The sequence below is a fragment of the Neopelma chrysocephalum genome, unplaced genomic scaffold (genome assembly GCF_003984885.1).
Source record: "Neopelma chrysocephalum unplaced genomic scaffold, ASM398488v2 Primary Assembly neopelma1_124, whole genome shotgun sequence".
In the NCBI taxonomy this organism is placed as follows: Eukaryota; Metazoa; Chordata; class Aves; order Passeriformes; family Pipridae; genus Neopelma; species Neopelma chrysocephalum.
Window position 1 is genome coordinate 1,215,456 of NW_020897786.1, and position 13,272 is coordinate 1,228,727.

Genomic DNA, 13,272 nt, shown 5'->3' on the forward strand with positions numbered 1-13,272 from the left:
TTTGTTTGCAAGGAAAGGTCGCCTCCAGAGTTGTACTTTTCCTCCAAATCCAGAATTATTCTGTGACTTAATGAAACAAATCTTGTTATTAAATGCATAGTTGTCCTTAAGGTGGTTGTAACATAATTCAGTGTTTCTTTATCAACCATACTGTGAAAGATTAAATGGTTTTGAGATGAGTACAGCCTTCATGCTATTTCTAAGCTTGGCTTTAAAAGCCAAGACTCCATTTTCTCTCACACCAGCATTATGGTATGTGGAAAACTGTTCTTCCCTGGAAGAATTTGTCTTCTGTTTTCTCTGGATGATTAAGACAAGTCGAAGTGATATTGGCAGCCAATCTTTCTGCTTGACCAAATACACCAGAAAGACAGTAATTAAAATTCACTTCTTAATGCAAAGTAGATGTTAATTATAGAACTCTTTTGGGAATACTTAAAATGGAAAAGTAATCATGTTTATCCTGGATGGGAATGGGAGTAAAAAAAATGCTTTATGGCACTTTCAAGATGTGTTAAGCTCAGAACTGGAGACTCGTTCTCCTGAGGCCTGGATTATTCCTGATGATTCCTAATCTTTGCTACGCAAACCGAATGACTGCACTGCTGTGAATGGCACCCACCCCAAAAAGGCTGAGAGCAGAGCCTCAAGAGTACACAAGAGTTGCCATGTGAGCAGGAAAACATGTTTTAGGGATGAAAATTTCTTGGAATGTGCGAGTCCATTGTGTAAATAGTCAAAGCAGCAAACACTGTCCTGCAGCCCAAGGTACTGTTAAAATAATCAGGGAGAGGGTGTTGCGAGCAGCGACGGCTCTCGTGCTCATCGTGGGATCCTGGGAGGAGGGTGCATTTTGTGTTAGAAAACGTGGAAAGCTAACCCCAAACCGGCGTGGTGTGTGTTTTCCAGGGTCCCTCGTGAGAACCTTCACTCCGTTTTACTTCCTGGAGGAGCCGCAGGACGTGCTGTCGGTGCGGGGGGCCGCCGTGGTGATGAACTGCTCGGCCTACAGCGACCCCGCGCCCAGGATCGAGTGGAAGAAGGACGGGACCTTCCTCAACCTGGTGTCGGACGACCGCCGGCAACTGCTGCCCGACGGCTCCCTGCTGATCAGCAGCGTGGTGCACTCCAAGCACAACAAGCCCGACGAGGGCCATTACCAGTGCGTGGCCACCGTGGACAGCCTGGGCACCATCGTCAGCAGGACGGCCAAGCTCACCGTGGCAGGTAAGGCTCTGCTCTGGAAGTGGGGCTGGAAACGTGGGTGTGGAGACGGATGCTCTGCCCTTGGAAAAGAGGAAAGCACTTTCCAACAGAAGAAATGATGGTTTCATCAGTTACCGGGGAAAGTGGGACTGTGCAGCTCATTTCCGAGCTGGAAGTTGGCGTGTTTTGTGTTCGTCAAAGCACCTCAGTGCAGGGGGGGCTTCTCAGGAAATGCTGAGGATCAGGGAAGAAATAAATGGATTAAGGAAAGTATCAAGTGCCTGTAATCAAAATGAATATTTACCACAACTTAGAAGGGTGGAAAAAGCAGAGTTTTGCTTTCTTTATGTATAAACAACCTTAAAATAACTTCTACTTAGATATTTTCTCTGCTCTCTGTTGTAAAACATTTGGGAAGCTCCTCTTGGCAGGGTATGCAATCCTGACAGGACTGGCAGACAGGTAGGGAAAGGACTGAAGGCAGATAAGGGAGGGCTGGGGGTTGTGTTTTTCTGTTCCTTGAGTGTCAACTGTGAACAAGGAAGTTTGAAAAGTAACAGCCAACCAAATGCTTCAAGTTTTCCATTAAAAAGGCCAAGTCATAACCTCAGCCTTGGTGTTTGGAGTAACCTTTAGACTTGACTGGTGACAGCTTTTATTTAGGGGGTAGAAAGCAGTAAAGGAGTGAAGTTTGCACGTAAAAATAAAGATTATGGCTAGGGAAAGTGCCTGTTTTCAGTCATTTGCTCAGGGCTTGGGAGTGTCAGACTGTGTGTGCCTTGTAAACAGCATAACTTGCAATTCCTGAGTAAGAGTGAGACTTCAAATCCAACCGAAAAGGTAAATAAAGGGCTGTAACTAAGAAAAAGCCTATGAAGCAGTTCTCCTTTGTTTCTCTAATGATGTTTGCCAGCCTTTTTCAAACATTTTTTTTTTATTTTGCTTAATAAATGTCTCAAGGTAATGAATTCTTCCTGACTGGGGCTCTGGCATCTCCCAGAGCTGCTGCTTCCCATCGTTTATATTCTGGTGTTGTTTCCATTACCGTGGCTTGTAACGTTGTTGGGAAACATCAGCAGCGTCAGAAACAAAAGAAATGGGGGTTTTATACCTTAAAGGAGTGACTTGGAAAGTCTCTAAATGAGGAATGTGTTTCTGAGCTTCTTGGCAATGAGGACAATAAAAGCAGTTCTCACACACTTCCTCAGCAATTCCCACCTCCCTGCATCGCTGCTGTCGGTATTAATTCTGCTGCTTTCCACATGAGCTCCTTCAGCCTCCTGCCCCTGTCATCAGTCTGCTCTGTGTGATCATTAGGTGAGGTTAATGGGGTTAAAAATGAAGGTAAGCCAAAATGCTTTCCGAATCTCCAGTTCCATTTTGCAGTGTCCACGGAGAAGGTGCTATTTTAATTGGTCGTTTCTAAAATGATGGAATCTTTGAGAGCCTTTTAGTCCTTGGGAAAAAAACCCACAACAAACAACACCGCAGTTGTGGTGAGTTTTGTTTTCAGAAAAATCTTTGCTAGAAAACACAACAAATGCAGTCTAACCCAAGGCAATATGGATCTTTACCATAACACAACTAGTTGCCCCTTTGACTCTCGTTGGCCTGACAGCTGCGTTATGAGATTATCGATCAATTCCCTGCAATAAAACCTGTGCTTCCCTTGTCCAGAACTAGAGGAAATGCTCCTGACACATGTTCTGTATTGCCTTATGCCATCCTGTCCATCAGAAACCTGCCCCAGAGCATCCTCTGGCTGCACTCTGCAACCTCCTGCTGCTGCTCCAAAAGCTTGGTCAGATGTGGGGTGTGAAGGGTGTGAAATCCTATTTACCAACCCAGCCAAGTGCCAAGAGCTGTGCCAGACTACCCTGAGTTCAGTCCTGTACTTGGGGGAAGGGTGGTTTGGTTGCTGAAGGCTTTGGAATAAGTGATGGAATATTTAAATTCTGGTTTAATTGTTTTGGTTTTCTGGTCCTCATTTGAATCCCTCAGTTTTAACAGTGGTTTTTAATATTCCTTCCCGCCCTCTTGGTTTTAATTGGAAGCTCTGGGCTGTGGTGAGTGTGGGGATAGTTCTCATAGTAAGATCTCTCCTTGGCCTCAGAATTCCAGTGGGAGGGAGGTAATTCCCCTCTTAATGGAGCAGTGGTATGTTGGGTTCCTGTGCTGTGTGTGAGTGTGGTGCTGCACCTGATCCCTTTAAAAGGGAATAGTGTGAAACGTGGGTTGCATGTTTGAACAGCTTCTTACTCAATTAAATAACTTCACTGCCTGAAAAGGATGATTCTGTTGAGTCACGTGGGCCAGGGCAAGGGAAATCCAGTAAAAACATGTTGTGTTCCATCACAGAAGTGAAGGGATACAGGGTTGGAGTTTTTAGGCTCAGAACTGCACTGTTTTCCCCAGGAGCCAGTGGATGGTGCTGAGCAATTCCTGAGTCCTGCAGGAAAGGCTGACAGGTGCTACACTGAGATAAGCTGCTCAGATTGTTGAAAGGGCTTTCTGTATATCCCAGCTTGATGGATCTAAAAGGTTTGGATGTTGGAAACTGCAGCTCTTTCCGTGCTGTAGGGTGACTGATGGTGCAGGGGCTGTGAGGTGACAGAGGGGCTCAGGGACCCACTGTGGGAAAAACAGCCCCAAACACACATGGAGTGCTCAGACAGGGCTGAAGGAGTTGTTACAGACAGTCTTGGGTTCTTGCCCCAGTGTCTGCTTTTGGCAGTGCTGGGGAGGTGTGGGCAGGGAAGGGATGGTGGCAGGTCGCCAGAACCTTTTTTGTGTGTGATAATCCATGAGAAGCCTTTACCCTTTGGGTTTTTGGAGGGGTGAGAAATCAGAGTTTCTGTGGCAGCTGAGACTCCTAAAGAAACTGATCTTTGCCTTCTTCAGATTTAAAAACCAAGTCAGAGATACGATAAAATACCACATTGTGAAAGAACACTGGAATTCAGCCCTTGAATTAGTCTGTAACTTGGATTTGTGTGCTACTGCACCTCGGTTGTGAGGTGTTTGCTGTTCTACCAGACTTCCAGGAGTAAATCTTTGATTTTTAGGAGCTGCAAACAGCAGGAAATGTGTTGGCTTTCTTTAACGATCAGCAGTTTCAGGACACATCTCTCTCTTTCCCATTAAGTGTGGGCTTCCACATTTGGCTTCTGCCAGCAAATGAAGGTTGAGGTTGTCATCACCGAGGTTTCTTAGGGCAGGGGAGGGAGGGAGGTGTGATGGTCAGACAGTCCCTATAATGAACAGGATTTCCCCATTGTTGCAATGGGTTTGAACTAGGGAAAGTCAAAGGAATTGCCTAATTTATGTAAAGCCACAGCCCTTTAATCAGTGCCTTGGTACAGTGTGTTTTCTTAATTGGCTTTTGAAATGCAAATCTGTCTTTGATACTTAAGTGCCAGTTAGATCCTAAGAAGGGTGAAGGGCTGGGATAGCTCTTGCAAAACATGGATTAAAAATGCATTTACAAAAGTTTTGGGCAATTGTGACTGTAATTCATCTCGGAAAGAATAAATTTGTGTGTATTTTAATAAAAAGTACAATGATATGAGCTGAAAAACATTTCCAAGATGATTTTCCCCAGTCCCTGTTTACTATGGTTTGGTTGAAGCTTTCCTAAAGCTTTTATTGAGAGAACAGATACACAAGGATCTGAAAGTTTGGAAGCATTACTGGGGCACTGAGTTTGTTCATACAGATTTATTGGCTCTATATATCCATTTAACTGCTCACTAAATTACTTGTTTCACCTCTTGTCATCTTTTTCCCCCAAATCAGTCCAGCTGGTTTTCTTCCTCTTCTTCCACTTGTCTTTGCATTTGATAATTCTTGGCTTTGAGTTTTAAGTGCCACTTGCTGGGTTGTGACGAGGCAGCTGTCCCTGCCCTGGTACTGACTTCAGATGTGTCCAAGTTTAATTCTAAAAGCCCTTGGGGATAACTTAGGACTTTTTTTCTCCTACCTCAGCCAAGTAATCTCCTTATATTATTATTTCTCAGTTAAATGTTAATAAAAATGTTATTTTCCAAACCTTAATTTTGTAATTCCTCTTTGAAAAAGTACAGGCAAATCACCTCTGTTACGAGATGCTCCTGCCATGTAGTGTCAGACTCTAAAATGGGTCATTTGAAACCTCCAGAGTGTGTTTGTGTGTGAACTCCAGTCTCTGAAGGGCAGTGTGACCATGCCCAGCACAGACCCTGCAGGAATGAGGGTCCAGCCCCTGAGCTGGGCTTGGCCAGTGGGATTTTGATACATCAGCTGTAGGGAATGAGCTTCACCTGAGAAATTGCTCTGGCTTTTAGCTGATTTCCTTGCCTTTCCAAGGTTTATTTGCATGTGTCCAGCTTTGGGCTTCCAAATTGCTGACTAGAAGAGCTGTCACTGAAATTCCAGGGGGCCTGGATGTGGCTTGGAGGAGTTAACTGAGTCAGAGCCAGGAGATGCTGGTGCCTCATCCTGCTGTTATTGCAGCTCATTACACTGTCTCCAGAAGATCTGCAGGTTTGCCCTTTTCTCAGTGGGCCAATAAAGAATTTCTCTCCACTAAATTGAATTAGAATATTGCTTTTTATAATGTGCCTAGATGCTGTAAATGAGGAGGGCAGGTAGAGATAAGTAATTCGTATCCATTACAGAGTGGATACTGCCTGTCTTTGGATGACAAGCAGCAGGTAAAGCTGTGGCCAAGAGATGATTATCCAGGACATTCCCTGGGCACAGGGAGAGAGCAGGACCTGGATGGACCTGGGCTTGCAGTTAAAGGCAGAGCTCTGCAGAGCACAGGGTCACAGATGGGTTGTGGTTGCCAAACTTTGAATGTTCACAACTGAACAGTGTTTTATTTCTTACTGGGCTCTGTGTGTGTCTGTGCCATCCCTGAAGGGTGAGGCAAACGGTCCCAGCTCCTCGGAGATGTGATTAGGTGGGAAATAACAGCACATTTTTACCCAATATTGCACATTTCCTGTAAGAGCGAGGGGAAAAAAGATGCTCTTGATCAGATCTTCATGAATAAAGAACATTCTGTACCTTGGAATTGGAGAAACCTAAGAGCAGAGATACTTTAGAGGAGGGTACTTAAGAGCACTTAACCAGTAAGTGACACGGGTGATAAATTTTCCTTGCACAAATACGTTTTTCTATGAAAAAAAGCATCTGCATTTTCCCTCAATTGGCTCAGATCAAAATGCATTTCTTCATGACAGGTAAATGGGAAAGCTGGTTTTAACACAGCTGCAGTTTGTACAGGTTCTGTCAGCTGCTACTGAAAATGTGAGAGTTTAGACATTTAAGATAATAAATGTTCTACCTTATGTGTCATTTTCAATTCTTACAATCCACATTTGTCCAGTTCAAGTAGGGAAAAAAAAAATCTCTGTGAGCCTTCGGACTGGTCTGTGTTAGTGCTGGGACTGAAGGCAAAGGTCCAGGTTCAGAACTGCTACAGATTTTCAGTCCCAGGTTAGAAAAATGCATTAGTAGGCTTTGCCATTTGCTTACCCTTTTCTTGAGTAGTAACTGCATAACTGGGAGGTGAGAACCAAAGTGATTGAGGTCATTGGTGACGGTGAGGCTTCACTTCCTGGCTGTGCAGCCTGGGAAGGTTTGCCTGTGAGAGGCTTCTGGTGCATCAGCTGTGTCCTTTGCTCTTCTGTTTCAACAAAACCCAAAGAAACACCAAAGCAAAATAATGTTGATGTTTTACTCTGCTCTGGAAGGACTCCTGGACCCCTCCCGTGGTGTTGGAGGCTCAGGGCGCAGTGTTTCTTTCAGAATTTGGATGAATTCAGTTCTTTTTACTGGGTATGGCAGGACTGGATTTGGGACTTGTGCGTGGCCAAAATAACTCTTTGGAAGTGAATTGGAAGAAATGTAACCAACTAAATCTGTTTCCTTCATGATCTGAAAGTGTTGGAGGGATCAGCAGGGCAACTGGGCTCTGGAGGGGAAGGAGTGTTGCTCTGATCCAGAGTCTCTTCCCCCTTGGGCAGCAGTTGGTCCACCTCCTGTATTTCCATGGTGTGCACACCAGGAATTGCTTCCTGTCATTCCTCGAGCCTGGTTTCAAGTCCTTGTCTCTCCAGTCAATTTATCCTTGTTTTTAGAGTGCTGTGTTCTCTCCACCATCTCCTGAGAGCAGCACACAGAGCTCTGATTCAGTTCAGAGCCTCCTGCTCCATCCAAAGCCTCCGGCTGCGGGATTGTCTGGGGCTGAACGGATCGCTGGGATCGTGGGGGACAGCCCCCAGCAGGGGAACCTGACCTGCTTGTTTGGAAACTCCTCATTGATATCTAATGACCAAGTTACAGCTGAGGTGGAGAGACTCTAATTTCCCAGTTGAATGATATTAAAACTAGTTTCTATTGAAAAAATGCAGGTTTTCTTAAGCTTTTGTATTTAAAGTTTATGCCACCTGATATCAAACAAAATCAAACAGCCTATTCTGACTAATACTATCCCTGTCCCTAATTCTGTGAGTCAGTGAGCCAGTTAAAGCTTATTTGTGCTCGGTGGAGGGTGACAAATCCTCTGCTGAAGCTGCAGGACAGGGGGCACAGGGAGATCTGTAGCACTCGTGCCTGAGCTTTCTGCTTTATTTATGATGTAATAGTACTGCTCAGAGAAAAGCAAACTAATAGGTGCTTTCTAGAATGAAATTCAAATTCAGTGCAATGCAAATCTTGTAATGAGCAGAGAGAGGATCCTGTGTGCATTTGGGCAACAGAATTGTCTTTGTGATGACTTACAGTAACGCAAATTTACTGTAAATCATCAGAAGTGGAAGCTCTTTGCAGTGTACACTTAGATCTTGACCTTTGCTTTGGAAAATATGGAAGGCAATGAAGTTAATCTGTGGAGAACATGAATTCTGTGGAAGGAGCTTTGGTGCCAAATCTCTGCTGTCCCCTGAGCTGACAGCAGTTGGGCAACTCTGGATGGTGAGACACGAGAGCAAAGTGAGACCATGCTGATGGTGCAGCAACACCCTGAACAGGAAACTTGGCTGAACTTTCCTCCTTTGTTAATATTTTCACTCAAATCTGTATTTCTCCGTATTTATCTCTCCATGTCAGCACCAGCAATCCCTTTTGGGATTCTGTTTGACAGGTTTGTGCAGAAACTGCTCCCGAAATCCCAGCCTGTCAGACAGGTGGTAGTTACATCTGCAGCCTGTGTTCTTCGCTCCCTGCCTGTCCCAGCACGGGATCCAGCAACATATTTCAGCTTTATTGAGTGTCACAGTGAAGGGTCTTTATGCTGACATTGTTCAGGCTTTTGATGGACTGAATATTGTGTTTGAAAACAATAACAACCTGTAGTATCACCCCCACCCAAGTGAAAGGGGACACAGAAGCAGGAAGGGTAAGAAGGATCAAGGCAGAAGTGTGTCTATGATTAATTCTTTATCTTTCCATAATTAAAATTCAAGAGGAAGTCTTGAATAATTGAATAATTGTTTAAGGTCATTAAAATAGTTTTCACAGAGGAAAATTATTGTTAATAAGGAAAAAATTAAGTTATGAAACTTGTGGTTGAATTCATGAAGTTAGTTCTTGGTAACATCCTTAAAAGCATAGAATGTGTGTCACCATTCACATAAATATACGAGAAATAAAGATGTTAAAAATTATTAAACCCCCTACAGCCCCTATCCATTTGCATCTATAACCCCCTGTTTTGGGGGGAATATGGGGAAATGTTTCTAGATAATTTACGGGTTTCTGGAAAGGTGTTGTCTTCCTTCTCCAACAGCTTCTGAAGTCAGTCCTGGCTTAAAACACAGTCAAATCTGCTCTTTAACTGAACAGATTAAAATGAAGCAAAGAAAGGCTTCAATATGGAGAAAACTTTAAAAAGCTCCCTGATGGGATGAGCTCCACTGCCAGCAGCTGATTCCAGTGGTGGAGTGTGACAGTCCCACCTGAGCTGTTCCTCTCTGGATCCCTGGCACTGAGCTGCAGTCTTGTCGGATGATTTGCTCCTTCTACGCCTTTTAGTGTTCCTCCTTTATTCTGTCACACACCCTTGTTGTCTTCAGACATCTGTGTCAGCTACATGTTTGTGTCTGTAGAAGTTCTTTCTGCTTTGTGTTCACGTCTCCTGTCCCGTCAGCCTTCGAGCACTTGATTTTTGCGGGGTTTCTTTGCTATTCACGCGCTCCGAGTATTTCTCAGAGAAATTGTTGAGGTTATTTCCTGTCTCTAAATGCCTGTTGTCAGGTACCAGCTGTCTTTGTCACTGTCTATAGAGTTGCCTGCAAAAGTTTTTCAGATCTTTCCTTTCTTCCAGTTCCTTGATAAATTTATCCTGACAGTCCTCTCTGTGCATTAATCTTCTTTGAATGGCTTGTTCACATGAGCTTCCGTAATTGATAGCCTCGCCTGGGTCTAAAATTATTTAACCTGTCAAGCTCTTTTCTTTCACCACAACACTCGGATCTTATTCTTCTTTTGTTATGGCTCTCGATTTTGTTTTAAAAAGAGTAATTGTGAGCCTGTAGGGTTTTTATTTTTAGGCAGTCTATTGATGAAGACCTGAAGTTCCTTAAATGATGAGGCAATCTGTGTGCCTTATCTCCAGGGCTTCTCCTGAAATCCCACAGGGCTTTCTTCATTGGCCTCACTATTAGAATGATCTTCAGCAGTAGCAAATAAATGACTCCATAGTTTGCATGCCCTCAGTTCATTTCTCGTGCCATTAGGATTTCTTAGTGTGTTTCTCAGAGTCCGTGGAGTTCAAATTCATTGTGGGCACTGCAGCTTTTCCTGCTGCTGTTGGAGCTTTTCTGTTTGGCCTCTTTAACTGCAAGTCCTGTCTCCACTTTCAATGGTACTATTTCACCTACTCCCTTGGCAGAGCTGTTTTTTCTGTACTCCTGCACCATTCCTTGCAGCACTTCTTGAACCTGACCATGTGCCATGACTGAGGTGGGGGATCCACCTCACCCCCCACTACTTTTCTTATAGTTGTGGTTGTCATCAGTGACCTCTCTGTTCTTGAAAATCTTCCTTCAGTCATTTTTCTGGCTCTCATTTCATTCCTGGAAGAATTTAGTGATCTCTTCTTGATATCACCTGGATAGAACTGGCATTTGATTGTTTTGCCAGGCAGAATGTCAGGATGTTCTGATGTGTTTTCCTAGTCCAAACCTTTTAAAGTTTTTGAATGTGTAGTAGATATTGAGAAGGAATCCTTCCCTGTGAGGGTGGGGAGGCCCTGGCACAGGTTGCCCAGAGAAGCTGTGGCTGCCCCGTCCCTGGAAGTGCCCAAGACCAGGTTGGACGGGTCTTGGAACAACCTGGGATAGTGGAAGATGTCCCTGCCCATGACAGGGGGTGGAATGAGATGGGTTTTAAGGTCCCTCCCAACATAAACCATTCATTCTGTGATTCTGTCTTAGTCTGGCTTTTAGTTTGTGGCTCTGTGGCAGAGCTCAGACCCGAGTCTGAGAGGGGCTGATCCGAATCTCACATTCTTGTAATCCAACCCAGTGCTCCAGGGCATGGTCAATTTTGCTCTAAGTTTCCCTGTTAGAAGCTTGTTTTGACAAGTTTAATTCTACTCCTCTTTGCACAGTATTTTGTGCAGTGTTTTGTTGTATCTCTCTATAGTTTTCTGTGCAGCTTCTCTATATCATCATGTCGTCGGATAATTGAGCTGGGAAGGGACTTTGGGAGATGTGGAGTTCAGGTGCTGGTTCAAAGCAGCTCTGAGGTCCCACCAGGTCACTCTGTGCATTATTGTACATGTATAGGTACATATATCTGTGTGTCTTCCTGGTGTGTCCTCTCCCCTTTCCTCTCCTTAATTCTGTCCAAGGGATACCTTTATAAACCAGCATGTGCCGTGGTGTTCTTGCTGCCAGGGCTGTGTGTAACAAGGTCAGGATTCTGCTTTTGTACTGAAATTTCTCATCCATGTTGTGTGTTCCACATACTTCCTGCTTTTGTTTAGCCAACAAGGACTTTGGGTAGGTTTTCTTCTCTCCACATTATAATCCATGTAAGAACACTCCTGCCCTCTGTCTCCTGCCTGGATTTTAAGAGCCGTTTCCTGCCCAGAGCTCTCCTGTCTGGATTTTGGGCCAGGTTTTGTTCTCTCCTGTCTAGATTGCCTGAGCAAGGGGGGAGAATGGTGTGCTAGTTGGTCTTTGTGGAAAGCATCTGGTCTCACCCTAATTCAGGTAGTGCTGGACTTGTGCTCTCCAGGAGTGTTTTGTAATTACAAAGTCTGATCCATTCGCTGCTGAGATTCATGAAATATGTCCTATTAACAGAGTGTATTTTAAGCCGTTTCACACCTCTGCCACTCCAGCAAATGATGCTGAATAATGCTGGGGAGAAGGAGCTGTGATAATTTAATGAAGTGTCCACAGATGGCTGGACTTATTAATTTTTTAACAGGGTTGGGGTGAGAAGCTGATGCACTAACAAAATATGCGGCATCTTTGTGATCCGCCGCGTTGCTGAGGGATAACAGATGTTGGAGCCATCCTAACAATAGGGAATCGTGTTTCTGTTCTCTTGTGTGCCTGAAATCTTCACACTTCCCCAGAGGCTGTTTGGATAAAGGACTAATAGCTCTGGATTTGTCATGAGCTCAAATCTGCTTAGGCAGACAGGAATGGGGAGAAATTAAAGTGTCTTAAAATCGGGAGCAGTTTGTGGAATCACTGACAGACCAGTTTAACTTGGAGGGTTGGGGTGGGAGCTGGAGGGTGGGAGTGTTGGGAGATGTGCTGCTGTTGGGAGAGTTAGTTCAGACTTGGGTGAATGATGAGAAAAGTGTGAGAGTAATGTTGGACATCAGAGGATTTTCGTAGCTGGGGTACAGGAGGAAAGGAGTTTGGAAAACCTGACGGCTGCTCCCGTGCTTTGCTTTTTCCATGTTGCATTAGAAACAACCAGGGGAGTAACAGGGAAAACATTTGCTGAGCACATCAAGATGTCACAAAAAAAGCCTGAAACCAGCTTTGGGAAGCAATTAATTCTACAAACATGTAGTGGGTGTGTGTTTAGAGCTGTTTAATGCTTATACAAAGTGTTCTCTTAAATTCCAGTCTATGCAGGAGCAATAGAGGAGACTCACATGACGAAAAGCCTTGTGACCACGTAGGAAAGGTCCACAGAGAGGAGGGGATTCCTCTGCAGCCTTCTGTTCCTGAAGGACGAGGAACCTGTGCTCTTTTCTTATTTCTCTTTAGTGTTGGTTTGGCAGGACTGATCCCAAAAGGTTGGTAGGATTCTCAAGGGGGTTAATTCAAATGAAGCGTTTCTAGTGGCTGCTGACGGGATTTAGAGGGAAGGCAGGACTCTGAACTCGGTTGCAGCACTCCTGTGAGTTATTTAGTAGTTGTTGATTATGGAAGGTTTTCTTCTTTCAGTCTCCTTGGAAGTGATTGGCACTGGCCACAGTCACAGAGAGGCTGCTGGGCTGGATTGGCATCAGGGCAGTGAATTCCTCCACTTGTGCAAACTGCAGGAGATGAAATACTGGCTCCATTGACGGCAGCAGACGACAGCCAGAATTTTAACCATCTGTGTTTTCCAGGAGCATGGGAATTATTGCTCTTCTAGGCACATCTTTTTCAGAAATGGAGACAATGGGCCACAAATCTCAGTAAGGCTTAGACTGGGAATGCTGATTGAATGCACCACATTTGCATTAATAGATTGTTCATTCACATTCCTGCCATAGTTCTGGGCTTTGATGAGAGGAGGGGAGAGACAAAAGGAAAGGAGAAAATAGGGACAGAGTTGGCTTTCCCCCCTCCCTCCCATTTGCATTGTCCTGGCAGAAAGTGTGGAGTCTGTGATGCATCTCATTCCCTTGTGTGCTGTGAGAGTCGCACTGTTGCTTATGTGTTCTCCTGCCTGTGTTTAGAGAACATTCCAAAAGGAAAATCATCCCTCCTAAATTGAGTTTATTAACCTGTGTTCTGCTAGGTCAGTAGTATTTTCCTTTGGTGTCCTGAAATCAATACATAATGTATGTGAGCTGACACAGAATGATTAACGTGTGTACAAACAACAAAAATTGTCTTT

At 44.4% G+C, this 13,272-nt stretch overlaps 1 protein-coding gene across 10 annotated transcripts in view; it reads left to right on the plus strand.

The window, feature by feature from the left end:
- The window catches only part of NEO1 (neogenin 1), a 169,417-nt gene that overhangs the window by 52,432 nt on the left and 103,713 nt on the right, over nucleotides 1–13,272 (plus strand). For all 10 annotated transcript variants that reach the window (XM_027697878.1, XM_027697874.1, XM_027697875.1 and 7 more), the window contains exon 2: nucleotides 910–1,227. In XM_027697878.1, the coding sequence (XP_027553679.1) occupies nucleotides 910–1,227 (318 nt within the window). The remainder of the gene's footprint in view (nucleotides 1–909; nucleotides 1,228–13,272) is intronic.